Raw genomic sequence first — 25,098 nt, 5'->3', positions numbered from 1 at the left:
TCGCCTACTCTTTCCCCAGCGACGAGTGTGAAATCTAATCATCACTGGAGCCCACAATCATTTCTATCTAATCTAAAGACACACACACACACACACACACACACACACGTATACAGACGCACACACAGACCTGCACGCAACACAGCAGCAACAACTGCAGCTTCAACCGCACGCTCGTATTATCTGGCAGATTAAACCGACCTGGCTGTCTGGGAAGAACTGCTGCAGTGCTTCAGGGTCTCCGTTTAATTACAATCACAATAATGACACGCCGCCCGGACGTCTCAGCATTCCAGCTGTTAACGCCGGTAACGTTAACAGCTGTGGCGGAACGCTTTTCCATTCCGGCAGCTAACTTTATTCAGGCTGTACTCGTCAGCCTGCCACATCCTCCGCGCACATCTCAGCAGGGTAGTCGACAGCGCGGGTGCAGTGCAGAGCCTCCTCACAGCGGCGCCGTCCTATTACCTCTGGCAGTCATCTCGCTGTCACGCTGATCAATGATTCATGCGCGCGAGGGCCTTGGCCTGTTAGCTCGTCGCACTCCTCGCCCGCCTTCGCTACAGCGCTGCTGCCGGTGCCGCTCCAGCTATAATGACTGGACTCACTTGGAGTGTCTTTGTGAGCGGGAGAAAGATGGACACCGAGGGAGAGATGGATGGACAGACAGGAGGGAAAAAAGGAGCGAGTGGGAGTGAAGGTTCACGCTGAGCACATGCTGCTCGCATAACTGACTGCATGCTGTGACTAAACGTGCGTCTGTGCGAGCGCGTGTGTGTTTGGATGTGTCCACTCAAGAGATCAAAATAGTAACAACCACTGTAAGCAACAGAATTCTGCACATACTGTACTTTACAGTGCGCCGTGCCCTAATTAGACGTGTTAAAGTGTGGAAGCTGGTTGCTGCTCACACACACGCTGACAGGCTCTTACTCATGAAATGTTGCGTGACAGCAAAGATGGCTGCCAATCCAAAAGAGCGAGTAAACGCTGCGCTCTGCTACGAGCCACCAGCGTCCAGGCGTTGTGTTTAATAGCACAGCGGCCGTGGAGAATCACATTACTTTACATCTAAATTTAAATCAGAGTCATCACAGTCTGACTCTTGAAGGAATGTTTTCCCGGCGTAGAAAACTGCTCAACTTCTGTCAGAAAATATGGGCTCACTGAGGGCTAACATCAAGTTTGTGCCTCAAGCCATATTTAGTTGTGTCTTTCTACAATCTGGGTGCATGTCTCGCAGGTTTGCTCACAGGTCCACCCACTTACTAGCTTTCTGTGAAACTTGTGAAAACTGTTTATCTCATATCAGCAAAATCTGCATCCAGAAAGTCAGTTTATGAAAAGCTACTTTGCAGCATCCTGCACTTTTTCTCTGAGGTTAATAATGACCGGCAGTTGATAATTGTGTGCGCCGCTCATCCAAACCTTGGAATTCCCAGTCATCTGATGCTGTTGAGCACATGCCAGAATCCTGGTTATGCAACATCACTCTCCCTTAACTTGCCTAGTCTCCAAATTAAAAGTTGTTTTTTTCAAATACGAACACTGTCAAGTGAATAATTAACATGCCGCTAGTCGTAATATTACATTTAGGACATCAGGTCCTCAGAAGTACAAGAGCACAAACTCGCACTTGCCACCTCCGTCCTCATCTCATCGTGTTCCAAGTCCTTATTCCTCCTCACTTTACGACGCGCTTGTGTGTGTGTGTGTGCGTGCTCCGTGACTCTAGATGCTAAGTGTTCTAGCTAAAGGTCAACAGCCATAAAACAAGAGCACGAGAGAGAGAGAGAGAGAGAGAGAGTGAGGATGGCTGATGAGCGGGAGCAGGCGGAGTGGGGTCTGAGGGGCTTTAAGGAGGGATGGAGTGGTGAAGAGGACGATCCAGGAGAGCCGGTGAGGACTGTCCCCACAGAGTCATTACTCGAGTGGTTAACGGAGGTGTGTGCACGCCGTGGGGGTGGTGGGGGGCTCAACGTACAAGGAGAGGAGGAAACGAGGAAGTGGCGAGAGCACGGAGCGCGAGACGGTGGATGGTGTGAAGGCTAAATGTCTGGGAATGACTTGTCATCCCTCACTGAGCAGCCTTACAGGCTAATTTATGATAGTGGGCCCGGTTGTTCCACCCGGCTGCGCACCGTAATGCAGTACAAACAGGGACGACGCGCACAAAGACACATTTGTGGCTGCATCACTATACTTCATGTTTAATTCCAGCAAGAGACAGTTGATAATGTACTGGAGTTTAAAGGAATCTCGGTGGGATTGTTTCGGAATCTATCACTGTTTAATAAAAAATCATCATTGATGCTTTTTTATTACACTTTGCTCCTATCTGCTTGGTTTTTTCTCCCACCTGTCTGCTGAAAAATGCTCTACTAGACAACCGGAAAGAAATTTGCTGGAGACTAAGCCCATGAAATTGAATGTACAAGAGCAGATCATTTAGGTTACTTGTTGTCATTCTTTTCGTTTTTTTTGTTTTTCTTTTTTTCAGCATCAGAGTGACTCATCACAAGTAATTTCACAGTGTTTCGCTAATGGGAAGATCACCCATACTGCACATTTTTAAATGAATTAAATTAAAAAAAAAGCATTTTAAGATGAGTTACTCGTACACATGAAGAATGTGCGCGTGTGTGTGTGTGTGTGTGTGTGGTTTCGTCACAGGCTGACAGTTCAATTAGTCTAAACTAAATGATGCATGACGTCTCCCTCGTGGCCCTGGTAATCGCCAGTGTTCTGCTTTGAAGAGCTCATATTGTGCATGGGTAGATAACTAAACCTACAGTGGCCGGCGCTAGTCAGAAGTTGAAATGTTGGAATGTACGATTCGCCGATCCCCCACAGATGTCGGAGTGGAGCATGGGACCAAATTGGTTTCACCGCTCAGAGCTCATCATAGATTTGCAGTATTTTTTTAGAGAAATGTTCTTCTGCAATGTAAAAAAAAAAAAAAAACGCCAGTGCAAATGGCTTTGAACTATCCGGAGTTTTAATTAGGCATTGCTCATCAGCCGGGGATCATGTGTGGGCGAGCGCGAGGCTGCAGCCATGCACGCGTGGAAATTGCAGGTGCGCCACGCTGTACCTGTGTGATTGTGCTGGTCACGCCGTATAATTGTGGATTTGTTTTTCTAAGCAGCTATTTTGTGCAGGCGTGTGTCAAGTGCTTTTTTCCGGGCGTCTGCTACACCGGCAGACAGAAGACAGACAGTTTGAAGATGTTTGAAGTCGTTAGAAGTTCCCTACCTTGATCTGCATGCAGCAGCCACCCTCTCACTGCCACCAGCGCAGACTAACTTTGTGATTTGAGTCTTTGCTTTTGTTTGATGTTCAGCATGTGTCAGAGGACCAAAAAAAAAACTTGCAATGATTTATTTCATTTGCTTTGTTCTGCACATCAGCGTTACCTTCTCAGAAGTAAAGAAAGTACTGCGTTGCAGTACAATCCCACCTGAGCGGAGTGTGATGATTGGTCAGAGCGAGGTGAATGCCTCACTGAAGCGTTTATTGACAACCTTGCAAGACACTAATTAATTTTCTTAATGGGCAGGTGTTAGTTTAGTTTTTATGTAACAGCACATTGGATTGTTGTCCTAGTAAACAGCTTTATGAGCGGGAGGGGGAATCCGGTTTCTCCCCATACTCTTTGTTGTTTAAAAGGCCCATATGGATTGTGAATCGGCAGCAGCTTTCAAAGCATCATTAGTCATGCATAAAAGACTGTGTTAGCACTTTAATACCAGCCCTGGGCTTCGACTATGAAGATCTGCCTTAATTGCCCACCTCTGCCACGCTCTGTGTTCGCGCGCGCACGAGCACGTGCGCGTCCTGCGCGTGTGAACGTGTCTATGTGCCTGTGCTCTTTGTATATTTGCTAATTGTCCACTGCCTTGCTGGGAACTAATAAGCGCATAAATTGAGTGAGGACACTAAGACAGGCATTAAAGAACATTCCGACACACCCTTCTGCATGCCCTGAATAATGATCTTTTATATCTGCTCTTCTTCTTCTGCTGTGTGTGTGTGTGTGTGTGTGTGTGTGTGTGTGTGTGTGTGTGTGTGTGTGTGTGTGTGTGTGTGTGTGTGTGTGTGTGTGTGTGTGTGTGTGTGTGTAGCGGTCCACCTGTTAGGCCTGACCTGGCATCTGCGGCACGGTGAGAGCCAGCTGTACGAGAACGGCCTGAGCGCAGCCGACCATCAACAGGAGGACCGCAGCAGCGTCAGACCCACCAGCTCAGTCCACCTGCTGGATACACTCAACCCTGAAAACACACACGCTGGCGACAGAGGTGGGCTGACGCACACGCACGCACACAGGCACATACACAGATACACAAACACACACACACACACAGGCACGCACACATACACACACACACACGCACACACACACACATACACACACACAAAGACACACACACACACAGGCTCGCACACACACGTTCTAGCACAATAACAGATGTTCTGCACTGCGCTATTGACAGGTTTTGCCCCTCAGTAACAACGAAACAAATGTAACAGTGTGATTTGTAATTCGGCAAATACGAACTGTATTGAATGAACACTGGCTTTAAGCATTTCACTTTTAACAGGCCTTGGCTGCTTTTACTTTGCATTTTCATTTGATTTTAAAAGCTACGAGGCATGTGTGCCAAGTGGGGACAACTTGACAAAAATCTGATGAATTGCCTGAAATTTTGTCACATAAGTTGGAGTCAGCTGAGGTTGAAGTCAGACGCTGGAGTGTGGATCGGCAAAACAGCCCATCTGAAGTTCTATGCATGTCTGTATTTGTTACAGTATGTGTTAATAATATCCAGTCATCTGCACATTCATCTTAAGCACTTATGAGACCAAAAATTAAATTACTGAACACATGACGTAATGCACAGAGCACTGCAGCAGCCTGAGCTAACAATGAGCGTGAGTTCAGTGCTCGGTAACAAAGTGCTTCCAGAAGTTGTCTGTAGCTTTGCTTACGTTGGGGTTTCTCCTCGTTTCTGCTGTGCTGCTCCTTTCATCCTTACGTGCCGCTCGGCGCCTGTGCACATCACGTTTGCGCCTCAACCTGTAAAACTGTCTTCGCTGTGTTTTGACGTTATCAGAGTTCCCCTGCTTTTCTCGCCGCTCGCCCCCTGTTCTCTTAAATATAGAAATTCCACGAGCAGTGGTGTTGCTACGTTGTTCAAAAAGGAAAAAAAAGGAGGCATTTGAACTTTGATTGGAACATGTTGCGACTGACTGTATATCCATTGGCATGAATTCCAATCAGTTTCTATTGCATTAGGGCTCCAGCTTGCATACATAACAAATTCACCACAGTGAGCGTTCCAGTAAGATAGAGAGACATCAGTCCAGAGATCAGCCTTGAACTGATTACTCATTTATTAGGAAGCCAAGATAATTGGTTAATCAGTGTTCCCTCTTAGCTGGTACGTGACTGGAATGCGTATCCGCCACTCTGTTGTCTCCCAACTAGCCCGAGGAATTGCTAACACCAATTTAACCCTATGATAAGGGACATTAGTTGTGATGGCGCAGGTCACAAAGTCAGACAAGACACAGCGACCTTCACGCTTGGTCTCATTCTGATGGATATTACACGGGATGTTGTTAGAGCCTATATTCAGCACTTATGAAGGAATGAAGCAGCCCAAATTGCAACCCTCTGCAATTCAGGCAACCTGGGACGTCCCTAAAGCAACTTTTCTTGATGAATCCTCACATTCTGCGGATTAACAGTCTCATCAGTAGCTAAATCCTCCGATAGAGCAAAGCGGGGGTCGCAGAATTCACTTCCGATGGCTGGGTCACAACAGTCTATTGTTTTAACTCCTGCTGCTTTACGTGCGTGATGAAAGCTGGGAAATCAAAATGGGCAAAGCTAAGCCGCTGATGCAGGGGGCTCAGATTAATAAAATTGGCACGGTGGAGGTGGTCCCCCTGGCAGAGGAGGGCCAGAGAGATTAGAGATTAGGCTGTAATCCAGTGTGGCAGATTATCACGCTCATCCTGCTGTACCCATCACCTCTCACACCAAGAGACCACACAATCCCCCAGATTACACAGCCAAGGATGCCGAGAGGAGGCCGCGGGGAAGGGACGGGCTGGAAACGCCGCGAGCGAGCGCGGGCGACGGGACGAGGGGGGAATGATTGAAGGATCAATCTGTTTGAAGGACGTTTGGAACATCAGCCGTTAAAGCAAAATATTAACATGTTCACAAAACAACTTATTATCCGTTTTATTGCTTTTGTCCACTAAACCGAGCAGAGATGTTTTTGTTTTTGTTTTTTTAATGATTTTATTTTCAATGCTCTGCAATAAACAGGAGCAACATAACAACGGGGACATAAAGATGGCTGAGGAGATTGATTGGAGGATAGTTATCAGTTTGTGCCTGTTTGAATATAAACCGATGACACAGTGGGGAGAGATGAACGCAGCGCAGCAGAATGATTGGGAGGCAGTAATCTTCTTATATTTTTGCTCGTGTATTTTTAGTGTTGATGTTGTTTTCATATCAGCCCCGGTGCCGTAAAGATAGGCTCTCTGTTTGATTTGTTGGCCCGGTGCCGAGATCGGGATGTGGAGCAGCACACTTCTAATCCGCCTCGCGAGGCGGAGCGCCGCACCCCGCCGGCCGCTAATTGACGTGTAGCGTCGCGCGCGTCCGGCTAGCGTCTCGTCAGGACGCGCGCGCTGCGTTTTATGTTAGCGCACGCTATCGCTCCCGCGGCTTTCAGAGATCACCAGGAGCTCTTCTCGGCCCTCCACACATAAAAGCCTCTCTAATTAGAGCTACATTAATTGCCACTCACCCCATGATAATAAACCTCGGGCCGATGTGCATGCGTGCATGTGGGAACCGTCTTCGGTTTTCTTTATTTCTATATCTGGCGCGCACACACAGACATGCACACACACACACACACACACACACACACACACACACTGGTGCTGATAGAAGCAGAAGAGCCCAGAGAATAGAACTTCAGTCAGGTGATTCTCTTCCTTAATGAAGTACGTTGGAGTATGAAAAGAGGGAACGTCTGCTTTATAACTGTTACGAGAAGATACAAAGTAACGTACAGTAGGGCGGCATATGTCCTCATTATGATGGGAAGATGAAGACGTGCGGCCTGTGGAATACTGTATGAGTGTGTGAACCGCTGGATGAATTGGTTCCACGCCGTCTGATGCTGTGGATGGAGATGGCGAGCAGACGGATGGATTGTGACTCAGACAGAGAGGACGGCTCTTAAAGAGCGCATCAATATTCCAGGCGGCGTGCGGGGAGTGTGGAGAGGACAGGGGCCGGGCGGGGGACGCGTGCGTACTGTACTCACGCATGTGGGAGGTGGGCGCGTGCGCGTCTGTTTGGGCGGATGTTGGGTCCTGCTGCGCCGCGTTACACCGGTCATTGATTTTCTCACGCTGGGATGGAGTCTCAGGATGTAGCGCACGCACGCGTGCACACACACACACACACACACACACACACGCACGCACACACACACACACACACACACACACACGTGCTGCAGAAGGATGGATCACTTAGTGGAGCCCATGCTTGAACTGCTCAACTTGACAAAGCCCGACAGCAGCAACACGTGTGTGTCTGTAATTCAGCCTCCAACCAAAGCACTGGATCTAAAAGCAGCTGAAGAAATGGACAGTTTTTCACTAGATTATAGAAACATAATGCCATACTTCTGTTTTTAATACCTGTAGTTACTTTGCAGATTAGCCATTTGCATTGAAACACACAAGCATAGGAAATAAGCAGGAGCAGTTGTGCAGCTGTAATAGAAGGAACCATCTACTGGCCTTTATCGTCATTAAAGTGCCACAAACATGCTAATGTAATAATAAACCAGCCAGGGGGCCATTTCCTGTGCAACAAGTAGATTTCCATTGACACTTTAAGTACATTTTGTGGTATTGAACTGTTTTAAGCACTGCTACAGTACATCAGCATCAGCATGTCTCCAGAATAGTTAAAAAGCTCCCAGGTCATGACCACACAAAGACGTGACCATAATAGCAAAGAGGCTCATGAAAGAACACAGATTTCACTGACAGTCACTCCTCTAGAGTGATAAATATTCATAACAGAATTAACTGAACAAAAAATATCTTTAGCCAGTCGTCACGCTTCAGTCCAGCGAGTTTCTAACGGGGGATCCGTGTAAATACTGTTTGTGGTGATAGATCAGCGGACGTCTGCCAGCTCTTCCTCCGTTCAGCACTAGTTCACGGGAATGCGAGGGCTTTGTCCCTGTGTCAATTCATACAAATATAATAAATGTGTAGCAGTGTAAGCGCAGTGCGTGTCGTGAAGCGAATGAGTTTGTGAACAGTCAGACATGTCCGTCACAGATGTAGCCTGAGGCCCTGTGGTAAAAGGTGAGGACAGGAGAGTAATGGAAGGCCCCAAGGCCAGCAGCATTATCTTCTCCTGACTCTGACTGACACTCATTAGGCAGCACAGTGGATAGAGGAGGCTGAAAGCTTATTAAGCCACCTGCTCAAAAGGCCCTTAATTGAATCCAAGTAATTATAGAGACCTTGCCCATTGTGATATTTTTATTCATCCTGCGGCAAACTCAATCTCTCTTGCATTTGGAACACTGTTAATGTTGTCTGACTTGGCTCCAGTATCGACCAGGAACGGTTCCGGTCCCCCCAGACATGTCCCGTCACCAAGACACCCACCTCTTAGCCTGTTCTCTGCTTCATTAGAATCCGAGGGATAATAGCATTAATTGCAAAGACAGACATTACAGGTGTAATTGTTTTACCTGAATAACCCGCAGGCGATAGAAATTAATTAGACCTCGTGTCTAAGATCTAATGGAGGCCATCTCCTTTGTTTGGCCTGACACACAACGCGCTCAAAGAACCCCAGACATATGTGAAGGCAAAGTCACGTGCCCCACTTTATAAGTGGGATGAAGGCTAACGGCGTGGAGCTTGGTTCAAATGGAAACCAGTCCCAGTTCAGATGTCCAGTAGCACAGAAACTTTACAATGGCTCAATAGCTTCAATGAGGCCATCAGTGGTGCTGTGTGAACGCCATGCTGCCCTGCCACCATAATTGGCCCAGGCAGCCTCATTATTAGTCAGTTTTAAGCAGACATGCCCACTAACAATCCATCACGTCCATCAGCTGCATGCTGTGCACATTGTGCTTGATGGCAGACATGAATAAACTACGCAACTCTTTCATCTGCCCCTTTAAACAAGCTCCACATTTTCAAATAAACCTCAATGCATCGCTTTCATTTTTTTGCCTGTGCTGCCAGCGAACGATGAAACGCACAAGAGGCGATTTCATGCAACGCCATTTATTTTTATTCGCGGTAACAGATAGCAAGTGTGAATTTTACCCAGCTTTTTCTCTATTGGAGCCCAAGATAGCGAGGTGTGAAGGAATTTTACCTCCCCATTTGCATATCGGCGTCTTTAAGCTTGTGTTAATTTTACCTGCCAAGCAGGAATGAGGTCTGAGGTTTTTGTGCCGTGCCTCTGGTGTAACGCAATGACTGATGCCGGTAACCCGAGTAGCCGGGGAGGCCTCGGGAGCCTCCTCATCGTGGAGCTGCTTTCTGCGGGACTCCCACACTGCCTGGATCCTTCACGTCTGGCGCCGAGCAACGGGAAGACGCGCGGAGGGATTTTGCTCCTTTTTTGCATCAGCAGCTGCAACTTGACACCGCCACCTACCTCTTTGGTCACGGCTCTCTCATCTCGTCTCGTCTCTTCTCCCGCCTCCTTCTCTCGTCCCGCTTTCACCTCGCCGATGACCTGCGCCGCTTTCTGTCCCCGCGTTGCGTCAGACTTGGAGGAGCACAGTACAGTAATTAGCATCAGAAGGACATGCCTGCTCATCTGCCCGTCAGTCTGCCTCTGTCTGCTGCCAGTGTTCTGCCAACTGCCATGCCCTATTCATGTCCTATTCATCTCCTTTGAATAAAAGACTGCTTTCCTTGGGACATCCATTCCACCGCTGGCCTTTTCTTCCTTTTTATTTTTTCGTGGCAAAGCTCAGCAGTGTGGATTAGCTTTAAAAGGAATAGACTGCTGAGGTAGACACGGCAGGAATGTGTGAACGCATACCTTATTACTGCCAAGGTGCTTTTATTCTCTTTGGCAAAGATTTTAGTACAGGGACAATTTCTACTTCATACAGGACACATGTCTCTGTTTTCTCTTTCATCTCACACCCTTTTAAAACTCTTTTTGTTGTCCCCTCCCTCCGTGCGTTTTTCCTCTCCATTTGTCTTTCTTCCTCTGCCCCCCTTTCTTGTCACACTCTCTAGTTCAAGTCTCCTTCAATCAGTTGACCACTTCATCAATTTATCTTTTCAATCCGGCGCTTCCCAGAAAGAGATAAAGGACAGACGCGATGAAAAAAAGGAGAAAGCCAGTGTTTTAGAATACATTAGCATGACATTTTACACATTTTGTGAGAGTAGGTGTTAAACGATAGAGTTTGTGTTGAAAGCAAAGCCACTAGCACGTCTACAGCCGTGGTAGCAGCTGAAGCTGTAAATGAATGTCAATATGCCGACATATTTAAAATGAAAATAAGATTATGCGGCTGACAAGGTTAAGGTTAAGTGGTAAGTTAATGTAGTTATGTCCCAGTCTCGATTGTGTGTATTGCTGGTGATGAAGACATGAGGAACGAGGCTATGAAATATGGAAAAGCAGAGTCGACTTTGTTTAATGGAGGACAAAAGAGTGACTTGCTGCTCCTGACTGACCTGCGATCAGCAGCCTGAGCTAAATCGTCAAATCCACCTGGACACAGTTATATTAGGTGTGCTTGTCTATAAGCAATGGGCTGTAAAATGGCTTGGATTACTGGATATTATTTGGCTCCTGCAACTCATTCAAAAAGGGAAAGCAGAAGATCCATTCAAACAGGTTCCCAGTTTAGACTGGGCTTAGTACCACCTACTTAATTACTATACAGACACAGGAATATGCATGTAATACATTTGGAAATGTATAAATGAACAATTTTGGTTTATTTATGCTTTTTTAAATATAAATGTAATTTTCACACTCAAATAGTTTTTTATACATGTAGTTATATATATTTTACTTTTTACTTATGTATTCATTTATTTTGCAGTTATTTAGTCTTTTTTATTGTTTGGTATTTAGGCAAAAGTTCTAATCACTTATCATTATCTCCCTATTTATTATATTTGTTAGCTCTATTTGTTAGCATCAGGGCGCTACAATCTTAGCTAAGTTTAATGGGGACGATGCTTGCTACTGTACCTTAATTAAGGCGATTAACTGGCTAATATTTGCTGATGACATTTAGCATAAGTTCTGTACATACTAATGGGGAACATCAAACATGTGCAGGTGTTTGATCATAAGGAATAAAAGTGCTCAAACTGAATAATAGTGTGACCTGATGATTGTGTTGGAGGAAAAGATGACATTTTCCTCCAAAATCACAAATGTCAACTTCACAGCGGTGCTTGGGGAAAAGTTGAGGGGGGATCATCAAAGACAACCAGTTAATTCCCTGTGGACCATGAACGTCTGTACAAAAATTTCATCCCAGTCCATCAAACAGTTGTTGAACCATTTCCATCCATGAAGTGGCTGCCGACCAACGCAACAACACAGCGCTTTTTGAAACTTGTCGCTGGCAGAAACCGGAGGCTCCATGCGCGTCCTACAGAACGCTCCCATCCGCACTGACACTTGATGTGATGTATGCCATCTGGCTGGTGGATGTGCATGGTGTCACCATAATGGAGTGGTAAAGCTGCAGGCGTTATAGATTGAGAGCCAGCAGCCTCGTCCATGAATCTGCCCCTAACTGTTCGTCTGCCTTTGTGGCCGTAACGATCGGCCGGCTCCCCTCTGTCACCATATTTCCTCCATCTTAGTTTAGAAGCAGAGATATATCTCCACATAAAAGCTGACACAAAGAGGGCTGGAGAGCCTCGCCTGCTCCCCTACACAAAAGACTTGTGCCTGGTGGTTGATAAAGGCTTATGGAGAGGAGAGGAGCTGATGGCCAGGGGACTGTTGGAAAGACCTATTCTCTCCACACACAAAGACGCGCTCTCACTCAAGACGCTATCTCTGCGCCGTGACGCCGTTGGTGAATGCGTGCGTGTGCATGCGTGTGCCCCAGCCCTTGCCACAACCCAGGCCATCTAGCTCTCTACCCCCCCTCCACACACACACGCACACACACACACACACACACACACACACACTGATTTTCTTTCTGAGGGCAACAATGGGAAATTTGTCAATGGATCCTTTTAATCTAATTTTTTTTTCACAATAACAAGGAGAATGAATCTAAAATGATAAGTAAACCTTTATTATAGGAGCGGTGACAAAAAGCATTTCATTTTTCTTAATCAATACACATGAGATGATAATGTGAAAAGCAGATGCCTGGACATGAGGCCATTATTGTTAAAATGCAGCGTTTTATCTAGTGACTCTAGCTTCTGAAATGCAAAAACAGTTTCCATGTAAATATCTCTTGCTTTAAGACGATATGCGGCCTTTACCTGTGACAGTGATGCTGAACGTGTGCAGGATGATGCATTATTACTGAATGAAACTGGTTGATCATTATAATTGTTTGTTCAATTGACTGAGAAATGCACACAAAATAACATATTCGCAACAAAAACATGAGGCAGACGGATATTAGAGATCTGATATAAGTTACCGTAACATGGTGGATGCAGATCAGACATCTGTTATCATGAGGGATAAATTCCCACCCATCGAAGCTTTCTTCTGAAGCAATGTAACTTTATTACCTCCAAAACTAAACCGGGAGTCAAAATGCAAGAGACTTCTGCTTCTGTGTCGCTCCCTGTGCAGAACAGATGGACACAGACACTGTGTGCTTCTTATTATCTCACTTCGCATCTCCTCGCTCCTTGGGTGATCCGGAAATCTCTCACTTCCATTATTACTGTCTGGAGTAGCAAAGAACTTGGAGCAGACTCCAGCGAGGACGCAGAGGAGCAGCCTTCACAAAGCCTTTTATCTGGCTTCATAGGCTTTTTTTTTTTTAGAAATCAGCTCCACTGTTTCACAAAGTTTATTTATGTTCACAATTAATTTGGAATTAATGGATTTGTGTTAACTGCCAACATAAATCAGCGAAGACTGTATCATCCATCAGCTTTATCTATTCATTTCTGGTGATTTAGAGTCTGCCGGCCTTTAACAGAGCAACAGTTTCAACCTTTTAGACCTGAGCAGCAGCCTTCCAAACATTTTATTAGGGGGCAGTTGTTGCTGTTTGTTGTTCTGCTGTTTTGGCAGGACACATGCAGAGACATGCTACCGCCTGTCATGTTTTATCGCGTTTGTCTTGTGACACGCTTGGACTGAAAGTAGTCTGCATTTCGACATATCTGTGAAAAACAAACTCCAAGGCGTACAGAGAGTGACAGCTGTCAGGTTTGTGATTGTTATAGGTCAATTTGTTGTGAGGAGGACATCACATCTATCAGAAGCCGTCGTTTCCTTCTTGTTCTTTGTTCGTATTACTCCTGCAGGACTTGCAGTAGATCTGAGACTCGAGGATGAGGCACAATAATCTAGCTGAAGCCATATTTTTTGAGACTTGAGAAACAAGTGTGTGTGTAAATAAGTAACCAGTCATTTCTGCTTATCTGTGGCGTACGTACAGTAGAAATAACAAGATAATAAGATTTCAAACAAGGACAAAGTTGAAAGCAGGTGCTAAAGTGGATGCTGGATGCTAGTACACATTTTCCTCAGTTTTCAGTCCATTTTTATGCAGAGGTTTTGCCGAAGCAGGATTTTCACCAGCACTAAGTGGTTTTCCAGATGTCTGTTCAGTCTTCCTTCATTAATACAGTCACAGATCACGCCGATGTTTGACAGGAAGCCAGGTTGGTTATTAATTGCTCCCTTTGAAACCGACCGGAACACTGTGTCCACGTTGATGAATCCGCAGCGAGACGCATCACCATCGCCTGTCTGGTTCTTTGCCTGCAGAAAAGTGGGTGCGAGGCCGGGCCATCGACCGCGGCGAGGTGGACATGGGAACCCAGCAGAGCCAGGCGATCCCACCGGGGCTGTTCTGGAGGTTTCATATGACTGTGCACCATCCAACCTACATCAAGTTCAACCTCTCTTTGTCACACAACGCACTGCTGGGGGTCTATGGACGCAGGAACATACCGCCTACACACACTCAGGTAAAGGCGGCTCCTGTTGGAGCATGCTGTTCACCCAGATGGGCTTGTTTGCTTCACTTACCACACTTCGCATACAAACAAACACAGCTATTTCTTCTATTTCTGTCCTTACAAGTGAAAGGTTTTATACTTACCTACTAAATTGTTGCAGATAAAGACATAGTTTTGTCAATAAAAGACACTAAAAGCTAAAAAACCTTTCACAGTATAGGATAAAACGACTCCACTGCTAAAATTTACTAGGCCAGTGACAATATTGATGAATCATATAAGGGTCAGATTAAAGGTTTACAGACAAGATTAGTTTAGTAAGGAAGCATTTGGAGGCTTGTAAGTAGAGACACGGTAGACAATCAACACGTATTATCATAATGAGCCAAGTTTCTGTCACCTCGAAACTTCCAATATCTGCAAGCTTATTTTAGAACGTGATTTAAAACAGTTATGCGATGCAGGTGCTAAGATGTGTTAATGCTCATTTTGTCAGACGAGTTCAAGAGAAGGAAATAATGATTTGATCAACACCTGCGGGAAACTCTGTCTGCCTGTTTAACAAGTACCATTTATTAGCCGAGCATAAATCAAAATTTTATACTTGTTCTGACAACAATAACAACAGAGAATATGCAAATGAGAGCAATTATGTTGTGACTTTAGCTGGAATTAAAACACGCCCTGAAAGCTGATGGTAAGCAAAGTTTGTTTTGTTTTTTTGTGCTGAGACTCTGCAGAGAAACCAGGTTGTTTGTGGCCCACCATCAGATGCAGGTTATACGCTAAGCTTTAAAAGAGGAATATGAGATTTTGCTGTCAGCTCACACGGACAGAGATCTTCATGAATCCGACTTTAAAGGTGTGGCTGTGCATCGTTATCGCAAGGAAAGCGATTTCTTATTTAGTCGCCCAAGCGCGGCTGTGGAGCGCCTCAAAACACCCGGGGACAATAAGCACCGGTGCATGCATACACACTTTAGAAGCATTGTGTCACACGCGGGAGGCGCGCATACAGACCAAAATACAACACACAGCGAGTCATCTGCTTTTTAACATCAGTGCATCTCTGCTCTCGCCTGCATGAAGAGGTCTAATTAGCTGTTTTTGACACCAGCGTGACACGCAGCCCTCAGGAGGAATCCGGCTCGCGCGGCGCTTGCTAGTTCAAGGAGGTTGGAGGATGGAGAGGATGGGAGGGAGACGCGCGGGTGGTGGGGGAAGCTAAAGAGGGCGAGGGAGACGCAGAGAACGGTTTAGACAGATGAAATAATAGCGTGTTACATTTACAACCCGGGTGGTAAAGTCTGCCCGTGCCATTAGCAGCACGTCAACTTGTTGAACCAACTGCTGTGGAGCATGTCTGGCGGAGGCCTGAGCCGTTTGCTTCCTGCCTGACTTCCTGCTTCACGTCTTCGCATCTGTTAGCCACCGGTTGTTATGGTTTTATATGCATTCACTTGGTAGATTCACACGGCTAACGCATAATTTGACTCGCAAATTTCCATAGCATTTGTGGATTTCTGGGTAAAAACGCTGTTGTTTCTGTGTCACTGCACTGTGTCCAGTTCGACTTTGTGAAGCTGCTCGATGGGAAGGCTCTGCCCAGGTCCTTGACTGATCCGGTCTTAACCGCCAAAGCTCCCAAAGGCCTGCTGCTGAGCGGCCTCCAAGAAACGGGCTTCATCGAGTACATGGACCCCGGCACCTGGCACCTCGCTCTCTACAACGACGGCCGGAACCTGGAGCAGGTGCTCCTCCACAGCACTCCCATAGGTGGGGAATGGAATCACAGCCTTAGGAAAAGTAGCATTATTTCGTTTTTTCTGAATTCATTTATTGATGTCATATAAGTTCCCAGTTTTCGTATGTGAGGGTTACCACACATTGTTGTGCCGTCTCCCCTCTGCACCTGTTGATGAGCTGAAAACATGGCCCAGATTGGTTTGAAACTCATTGACGTTTGCAAGGAACTTTTCCTTATTATAAGAGTGAGCTTGGCGTGGCAGAAGACAGCGGTTAGAAAGGGGAGGACAGCTCCTGCAGTAATGACAGGGCTTGCTAACTGCAGCTCATTGCTATGACACACACGGATGGAAGTGTAAATTGAAGGATGTGAATAATGCAAGAGTACGTGGCTGAATATAGACAAGTCGATAATTACCAGGGCAGTTTCTTCACTCCCACTTTGTCCAGTCTTTTAAGAGAATGTGGTGTTGAAGTGACAAAAAAGTGGTTGGAAATCTACTGGCACAGAGACATCATGAGTCGACTTGGTAATTTTTATGTATTAGACAGGTAACTTAGCAACTACAACGCATTACAAATGTTAAGATAATCACTGATACTGTATAGCAAACCTGAAATAATAGGCAAGAGAAGTACTTTACCAGTAAAGAAACCTGCCTCTTTCTATGTATTATTGGATGTGTAATAACTACAGCCTATAGGATTAAGGCATTGTACTGTATTACTGTAGTAGCAGAAAAATGAGGTATTATCAAGGTGATATCATTATGATAAGTAGAACCTGTAGTATTAAAGGTTAACATTTACCATAGTAAATTATTAATTTCTAATTAAAAATACCACAGCGTATCATATTAATGATCAAATAATAACCTGGTAATAGTGGTAATCTGTGGTAAAAACACATTAAAGAAGAGAATCAAATGCTACATCTATGAACTGGGCCTGCATCTGTAGCTGGGACCCAGTTCTGTGTTGCCTCTCATCCTCCTGCATATTTAGTTTATATAATGTTTTATGTCTCTTATCAATACAATAACTCTAAATTAACATATTCTGCTCACTTTGTTGCTGACCGAGATGTTTTGGGGCCTGAAATGCGTGTCTATGAAGTCAGAACCAGTTCATGATAGAAGGCTAATGAGCCATAGGAGATGTGGCGGAATCATGCTAAGCAGCATCTATGGCCCAAATAGCCCACTGATCTGATAATGGCTGTTAAGAGGCTGCACTGAAGAGTTATTGTACTCAGTGAATCAGGACCAATGCATGGAACAATCTCAGTATGTAAAATCTGAGGATGTATCAGCAAGCTGGTGTTATAAGTAGTGCCACTATGCCACAACATTACACTGAGGAGATCTTTCATTGTCGCGTCGACAGAGCGCTTTCTATAATGAGTGACAGCGTGCGGCAGCTAAACACAGATTTCATTTCAGTGCTGTCAAACATTTGTGACACGTGAGCTGTCTGTAGACCCAGATCTATTTTGATTCCCATCCCTAGCTGCATTGACAAAGAGTTAACTTTCCCTTTCCCTCCCTTTAATAATCAAAACAAATATAGACACAACAGATGGGCTCAGAATAGCAGCCTTTAGTCCGCTTTGCTTTTTCAAATAATTAATCAAGTGATTTGGCTTAAAAGAGGAAAATATTATTAATGGACTGATGTCAAAGTTCCTTTCACTGCCCATTTACACCACTAATGAGGGCTACAAACAGACACTACATTGTTTTGGAGGCAGAAAATCAAAATCATTGAGCTACAGGACAATAAATTCTAATAAGAGACACGGTATGTAGCCCCAGAGAGGAGTTTTATGGTGGGAGGAGGGAGAAATGAGATGATCTCTTTCGGGAAATTGAGCTTTTCCACGGCAAATAGTAACCGGATACAATGTGAAGCAGATGAGATATAGCTAAAGACCCTCGTAATGATAAATAAATTAAAAATAAAGTAAAATCAATGCCGTGCAGCGTATCACAGGAAAGAAAACACCGGCACACAAATAACATGAAAACAATACATGAAATGCAGCCGCTCTGCGTGAAGACGCTTGTTCTGGCACGAGCAGGGGGACACGCGGTGCACCGTGTAAAACACGATACCGCGGCTAATGAGGTGTGCGGTGGAATTAGACAGACACCACTTTCATGGGTAATCACAATAGTCGTCATCTTGACAAAAGTGGAAGGAAGAAAGATTTCAAATCCCTGTGTGTTTGGTCAGCGGGTAAGTGACCTGCATCAGTCAGGAGACATTACGCTGTTCTTTCATCTAGTCACAGTCTCAAACACAGCGTTCAGTTACATCTTAATTCAGCGCCGCTGCTGAGCACGACAGAAACCAGTCGGCACAGTTGCTGATGCACATACTGGAATATATGCTGATATGTGTATACACTATACTAAAGTCAATTCTGACTACTTGTATTATGTATGAACACTGTTTATAGGTCGCATGCAATGACAAGGTTGGAACTGAAATAACTAGAAGTTATAGATCTGATTATTAAGTAGTTATTACGTAAATACGTGCATTTCTAAACCTTATGAACTTTCTTTCATTCGTCACTGTTATTGACAGTTTTGACAGCGACCCAAAAAACACACTGCCTGTAAGATTCCTCCCTCTTTGCCACCGTTCGTTCTCCCCATCCTGCTTTCTGCAGCGTTATTAATTATGCATAATTACCACACGTCACCTGTCACCGCATGTCTTCCTGAAAGTGTTGTCTTTGACGCAAAGCGAGTGTCAAAACGATGCTCGAACACAAACAGTGGTTTGCCAGCAGCTTCTACCGTAGTTAGCTCAGCTTTTTTTTTTCTTTTCATTAATTCATAAAGCTCAAGGGTCATAAAGCATGGCTGAAGTTTTACAGGCTCATAAAGTACAATTGGAATGCGTATTTGACCAATCAGATCACTTGGCTGGAAGCACCCATTTTATAATAGCATTTAACTGCAATAACTTATGGCATGAGTGATTCCTAACGGGACAGGGTTTAGTCACTGGAAAGGGCCGAGTGGATGTTTCTCACGCACACACACACGCGCCAGACACTGCGTACTGTAACAAGTAAAAGCATGACTCTTCATACATTAGCTGTTAATTGCCTGGAGATTTTTATAGTGGAGACATTGACCTGGGAGCTTTTATCACTGTTCCAGCCCTGCACCTCACAACTCTACACGTTTCCTGAAGGATCTCTTGTCTTCCCCGCATTAAAAAGAACTCCATGACCTTGCGGATTTTGTTCATTGCATGTGTCAGGTGCCAGATACAATATTGAACCTCGCCGGGCTGTTTTTTTTTTCTTCGCCTCCTTTAGCTGGGGGTGGAGGGGAAAGGCAGGTAAGAGATGCATATGGAGAAAGGTTTGTGAGTCCTCCTGACTGTGCGGCAGAAAGAGATGATTGCCGCTCCTTCTCTCCATCAGTGTGACGGTGACAGGTGATGGAGGTGAGAATGACTTTGGTTTCTGTAGTGATGCGCCGCTGTGGAGGATATCGCCGCGCTGCCGGCTGCCGCCGCGGCCCGTCTCATTAGCATGTGTCACACGCGCCTCCAGGCGGGTGTCACGCAATAACTCGGCACACATGTGTTGGGGAATGAGCCCAGCCATTCCGCTCAAGGATTTGTCATCCGTGCTCCCCGAACAGAGCGAGCCGGGGGGACCGCAGTGGTTTGACTCCGGAGTCAATCCTCATTCAGAGGAGCCGAGCAGGACGAGGCGGGGTCAAACAAAGGATGACATCCCTGACACTCATTTTAATTACTCTATCTGGCCCAGATAGATCTTTCCTGGCACCAGACAAGCGGTAGCGCAGCTCAGATCCCCAGTTCCAGCCTCTGGGTACTTCACCACAAGAATCTCCTCTGTCTCAAGGAGAGCCGGCTGAGCTCGGAGGCTTGTGTGATGCTCTAAAAGCATAAAAGTGCACTTCCTCTTCATCTTCCCCATGCTGTCTGTACCCAGAGAGGGAGCGCTGCCATGATGGACATATCAGTGGGAGAGAAGGACCCTGGTGAAAGGGAGACTGCTAATTGAAGTGTGGCAGAGGAAGCGTCGTAATGATGCTTCTAGCCTATGGAGCAACATCATGGAACACATGTACAGCATCACATGCCATAAAGGACAACCATCGCTGTTTTTTTTCTCTCACATGTTGCCGTGGTGACACGGACTTCCACCACCTCGCGCACTTGGTGTCAGATTGTGTGTCGTTCTTGCTCATTCCGAGCCGCGTGGTTGTAAACAGTTTGTTGATTAAGCCTTTATGTTTGCAAATTTGTGCTCAGTGTGTTTCCAACCTGTAATGCTGTATAATGTGCTTAGTGCTACTGAGTGTAAGTGAGTGCTTGGCTGTTCCCCAGAGAGTGATAGCAGCTGGATCAGACTAATCTAATCTAGGCCCTGTGTCTGGGGAGCCATGCATTGCTTATCAGATCTCTCATTCAATAACAGAGGGCCATGCCAGCTTATGGAGTTACATGTGGAATACTTTCAGGTTTGGCTTTAGCCAGTGCCTTGTGCTGTATGTCTGACCTGTGGATGTGTGTGGTTGTGCAGACTCCATGGACGGCTGCTCCACGGACTGTAACGGGAATGGGGAGTGCGTGGCCGGACACTGCCACTGCTTCGCTGGATTCCTGGGTCCTGACTGTGCCAAAGGTGAGTCCGTCCCCAAAGACCACAGTACACAGTACTGTGAGGGAGCAGAAATAGGTGGCGGAGGGGTAATTTCCAGATTTGTACGGCGCTAATACTTTGTTTAGACCAGTCCTGGGTTCTCAACTCGCATATGCATTCAAACCGCTCACCTGTAATCTGGATGTTTCATTCTCATTTAAAATAGTTCCACCATTTCCTGCCACAATCAGTTTTTTCATTCCACTTGAAGTTCCCCTATTATGCTTTTCAGGCTTACGGATATTGGACCTGGATGTCTCAATGAGGTCCTTATGAATTTTCATTCCAATAAAAGTCGTGGACGGTCGATCTCCTCCCTGAAATTTGCCCTTTCAGCTCCTGACAAAGCGACTGTGTGGCTTAGTTTAAAATGAGACGTGGTCGTTTGTCGAACCGCTAACACCAGTCTCCAACGGACACCAAACTGTCATGTTGATTCTATCTGAGTTTGGTGCGATTGATCACCAATGGTGGAAAAATCCAGTTTTGAGCTGAGTTTGTCTTGGACGGTGTTTGGATGTGCGACATAACAAATCAATGTTTTGGATATTGCTACTGTAGTTCTACACCTTGGAATTGTCTGGCACTTTAAATTATATCAGGCTTTGTGCAGAGAAAACTTGTTAGTAGGATTAAGTCAGTTCTGGCTTTCAATGGGATTAGTTGGTAGTAAGAGCAGTGTCATCCCGTTTGCTCGTCCACCCCTCTCCCTGTTCTTCATGTTATTTCTGCTTTCTGTCTGCCACTCCTTCCACTTCTTTATTCTCTCTCTCTCTCTCCTTGTGTCCCTCTTTGTAAAACCATTGTAGCTCTCTCTGTCTCACTGTGTAAAAACAGGTGATAGGATATCACATGCTATGATTTATTTATGCTCATCATTAATTCATGTGTTTTTTTTTTCTCTCCCCTCATCTCTGCTCATTTGCTTGCGTTATAATATTCGGGGTTTTGAAAAGTTAGACAGCAAGTTCTGACAAGACTTGTGAAAAGTAAGGTGTGAATTTATGGATGTTTGGGTGCAGGGTGTTAGATTTAACAACAGATCAAACAAACAAGCAGAAGACGTGCCCACGTGCACGAACGCACCAGACCTTCACTGGAAATGAACCGGGAACAAAGCAACGGTTCCGCAGCGGATTGAATCCGTTCAAACGTCCGTACCTGCAGTTCCTCCTGCACCGAGGAGAAGAGGAAGGCGTAGCAGTGGGTTCGTCGTCAGACATCCGCTGGCTTTGTCATTACATTACTTCATCACAGCTGCATGCAGATAGCGCTGCTTTGCGCCCTCATTCAGTAAACCCCTAATGCTTCCCTTCCTAATCTTCCGTTTTCACAATTGTTTTCACGGCCTGTTCAGAATGAGCGAGGTGACGTTGGGGGGATTTTCTACAATTCCTGGGTTGCCGTGGTAGCCAGGCTCAGGTGGTGCTTGAGTAAATTGAAACAGCGTGAGGGATAAGCTGGCGAGTGTATATGTATGTGCGTGCGCGTCTGAGAGAAAGGAAAAGGGAGACAGAGGCTGCTGGGATTTGCTGAATCCGCTCACTAGCTGAGATAAGAGAGCGTAGCCCCACTCACTGTAGGTTACTGCGGTCGTCCAGCTAATATACTGCAGCAGCTCGTGTGTGTGTGTGTGTAAGTGGGTGTAATCTCTGTTTGTACGCTTCACAGATTCGTGCCCCGTGTTGTGCAGCGGTAACGGCATGTACGAGAAGGGACGGTGCGTGTGTCTGGCGGGCTGGAAGGGGGCAGAGTGCAACGTGGAGGAGGGCCAGTGCATCGACCCCACCTGCTCCAACCACGGCTCCTGCATCCAGGGCATCTGCATCTGCAACCCCGCCTACAAAGGGGTCAACTGCGAGCAAGGTGCGTTTTCCATCTGCACGGCACGGTGGCTTCACTGTCAGCAGGACGGGAGCTCTCGCTCCCTTTTCAACCTACGTGGACGGAAAAAAATTTGAATTTTCGGAACCTGCATTGACATCGCGACACTGGTAAAATCACATAAGCAACGGTGAGCACGGCAGCAGCACATAGACTCGTCCAGCTCGTATATCGTCCACCGCCGGCAGCAACCTGTTGGAGCCAATACAACAAGACTTTGTGGCGCAAATTCAGCAAAACAACAGGCAGCGCTCAGCGAGAATTCTTATCATATTTATATGTTATGTTCATCTAATCCAATGCGTGATGGGGGCTCTTGATTCAAAATGTCAAGATAGAGTCGTTCCAGTCTGTTCAGAGTGCATTTTATTGTAGTGTCTGTATTGTTTGCCAGGACATAAATCTGTAAGTTTAGTACAGCCAGTGGGAACCAATAGTGGAGTGTACAGCAATATAAATGACTCATATACTGTACTTTAGCTCAGGTACCGTAGGAGGAAAGTTCAGTTTGGGCCTCGCCGTGTTCTCCACTGTGAAAGCATCCATTAAATTAGCCCAAACAAACAAAGCCGCGGCCCTTAATGGAGTTACGGCTGCACGCTTGTTCGGAGCCTGATGGCGCAGCTGTCCCGAAGACGGCCCGGCTGCCGGCTCCTCTATGTGGGCCAGCGGAGGCCGCGTCGGGCGTTTGACCTTGAGCAGCGGACCTGAGCTGAGCTGAGCTGGGCTGAACTGTGCTGAGCTTTGGCTCAGTGCTCAGAGCTGTAATTACACACAGCAGCAGCACAGCGCGCGGACACACACACACACACACACACACACACACACCAGCCCTTATCAAAGCCCCAGTTCTAAGTGTCCTATGAAGTGTAATGTTGTGGAACAGATACAGGGGCTGTGGCTGGGGTGGTTAACTCCTGGATGGGATGCAAAGAACACTGCTTTCATACTCGGTGAACTGATGATTATAATGAGACAGGCGTGCCGACACACACACACACACACACGCACACACCCTCACCTCTGACTCACCCCCGCTCCTCCCCCCGTCCTCCCCTCTGCTGGCAGTGGACTGCGTGGACCCCCAGTGCGGCGGCCACGGCGTGTGCGTGCGCGGGGAGTGCGTGTGCTCGGCCGGCTGGGCGGGAGTGAGCTGTGACGACCCGCTGCCAGCCTGTCAGGAGCAGTGTTCAGGACATGGCACCTATCTCCCTGAGTCAGACACCTGCGCCTGCCAGCCCAACTGGACGGGGCCAGACTGCTACACGGGTAAGACCTGAGAACCATTGTTCACACACAGAAAATTGCAAGTGCACATCACGAGTTCGCCAGTGCTCTTGTTGCACACATGGTCTCGCCAGATACTATTTTCTGGGGATTTGATAGACATGCGAGTGAAATATGGATTGAGGCCACGCTATGAAATGTGTGTACTGTACGTGTCCTGCTCCTGTGTGTGTGTGTGTGTGTGTGTGTGTGTGTGTGTGTGTGTGTGTGTGTGTGTGTGTGTGTGTGTGTGTGTGCGCGGGTGTGTTTTAGCACTTTCTTCATGCTGCTCGTAAATGAGATTTCCCATCATGACTTTCTGACGGCAGCACTCTGCAACCCTCCCCTGCACCATCGCTCACTTTGCTGCGCTTTTTTTTTTTAACTGTAACACACTCGTGCCTATGCACACACATGTTCCTTCAGCCAAACGAGGAAAAACAGCAGGCGAGAAAAAAAACGAGGGAGGCCTCTATTACCACTTCGCTGCGAGGCATTTCAGCAAGCGCTACGGCGAGGAACATTCAGCTTGGCATTTAAAAGCTCTGCTGATGTTTATTTAATATCCATTTGTCTGTATGCTAAATATTTGTTAGTGCCTGATTGTTAAATATGGCCGTCAACGACTCCCTACGTCTCCAATTACCTTGACGTTTCTTCGCACCCGGTCGACTCCACCTGCTTAAACAGACAGCGGATCTATACTGATTAAAAATATATCTGCCTGTAAAGAAGGAGCGAGCAAAGCGCAGGCGCTGGCCCAGTGTTGCGTCTGAAATATAGAGTGCGGTCCTCTGCGGAACGCGGTGAGCAACGTGTCCTTGTCCTTGCAGCATGAGCTGACGGGGAGGAAAATAGCTATTAAAAGGCTGACTTTCCTCCGTTTCCACCACACTAACTTAACGGGTGTGGTGGGAAGGATACGCTTTGCCATGTAAACCCATGATTTGCGGGCAATTTGCATTAGCCCCCCTCTCAGGTGTATGCATGGCTTATTATAGTGATATAACCCATGATAATGATAGACCGTGGCTAATTATCTGAGATATGAGTGGCCTCTCTCTCTACCTGCTGGGCTTTTAATCAAAAGGACCCAACTATTCCACATCCTGGTCCTGTTGAAGCATAGCTAAGCTAATGTAATTCTAATAGAGACCTGAGAAACTCTCCAACTTTAATCCACTTTTTTTGCACCCTCTTCTTCATGCTATGTATATTTAAATTGAAATAACTTTTTACTGCAGCTGGATAAGTAG

The 25,098-nt window shown here is 46.2% G+C and overlaps 1 protein-coding gene across 1 annotated transcript in view; it reads left to right on the top strand.

The window, feature by feature from the left end:
* tenm1 (teneurin transmembrane protein 1) overlaps window positions 1-25,098 on the top strand; it is a 139,705-nt gene that overhangs the window by 60,133 nt on the left and 54,474 nt on the right. The window contains exons 6-11 of the mRNA XM_029165291.3: window positions 4,125-4,298; window positions 14,054-14,256; window positions 15,816-16,023; window positions 20,573-20,674; window positions 22,364-22,558; window positions 23,645-23,845. Of these exons, the coding sequence (XP_029021124.1) occupies window positions 4,125-4,298; window positions 14,054-14,256; window positions 15,816-16,023; window positions 20,573-20,674; window positions 22,364-22,558; window positions 23,645-23,845 (1,083 nt within the window). The remainder of the gene's footprint in view (window positions 1-4,124; window positions 4,299-14,053; window positions 14,257-15,815; window positions 16,024-20,572; window positions 20,675-22,363; window positions 22,559-23,644; window positions 23,846-25,098) is intronic.

This window comes from Betta splendens, chromosome 10 (genome assembly GCF_900634795.4).
Source record: "Betta splendens chromosome 10, fBetSpl5.4, whole genome shotgun sequence".
Classification (NCBI taxonomy): Eukaryota; Metazoa; Chordata; class Actinopteri; order Anabantiformes; family Osphronemidae; genus Betta; species Betta splendens.
This window is presented reverse-complemented; position numbering and strand designations above follow the sequence as displayed.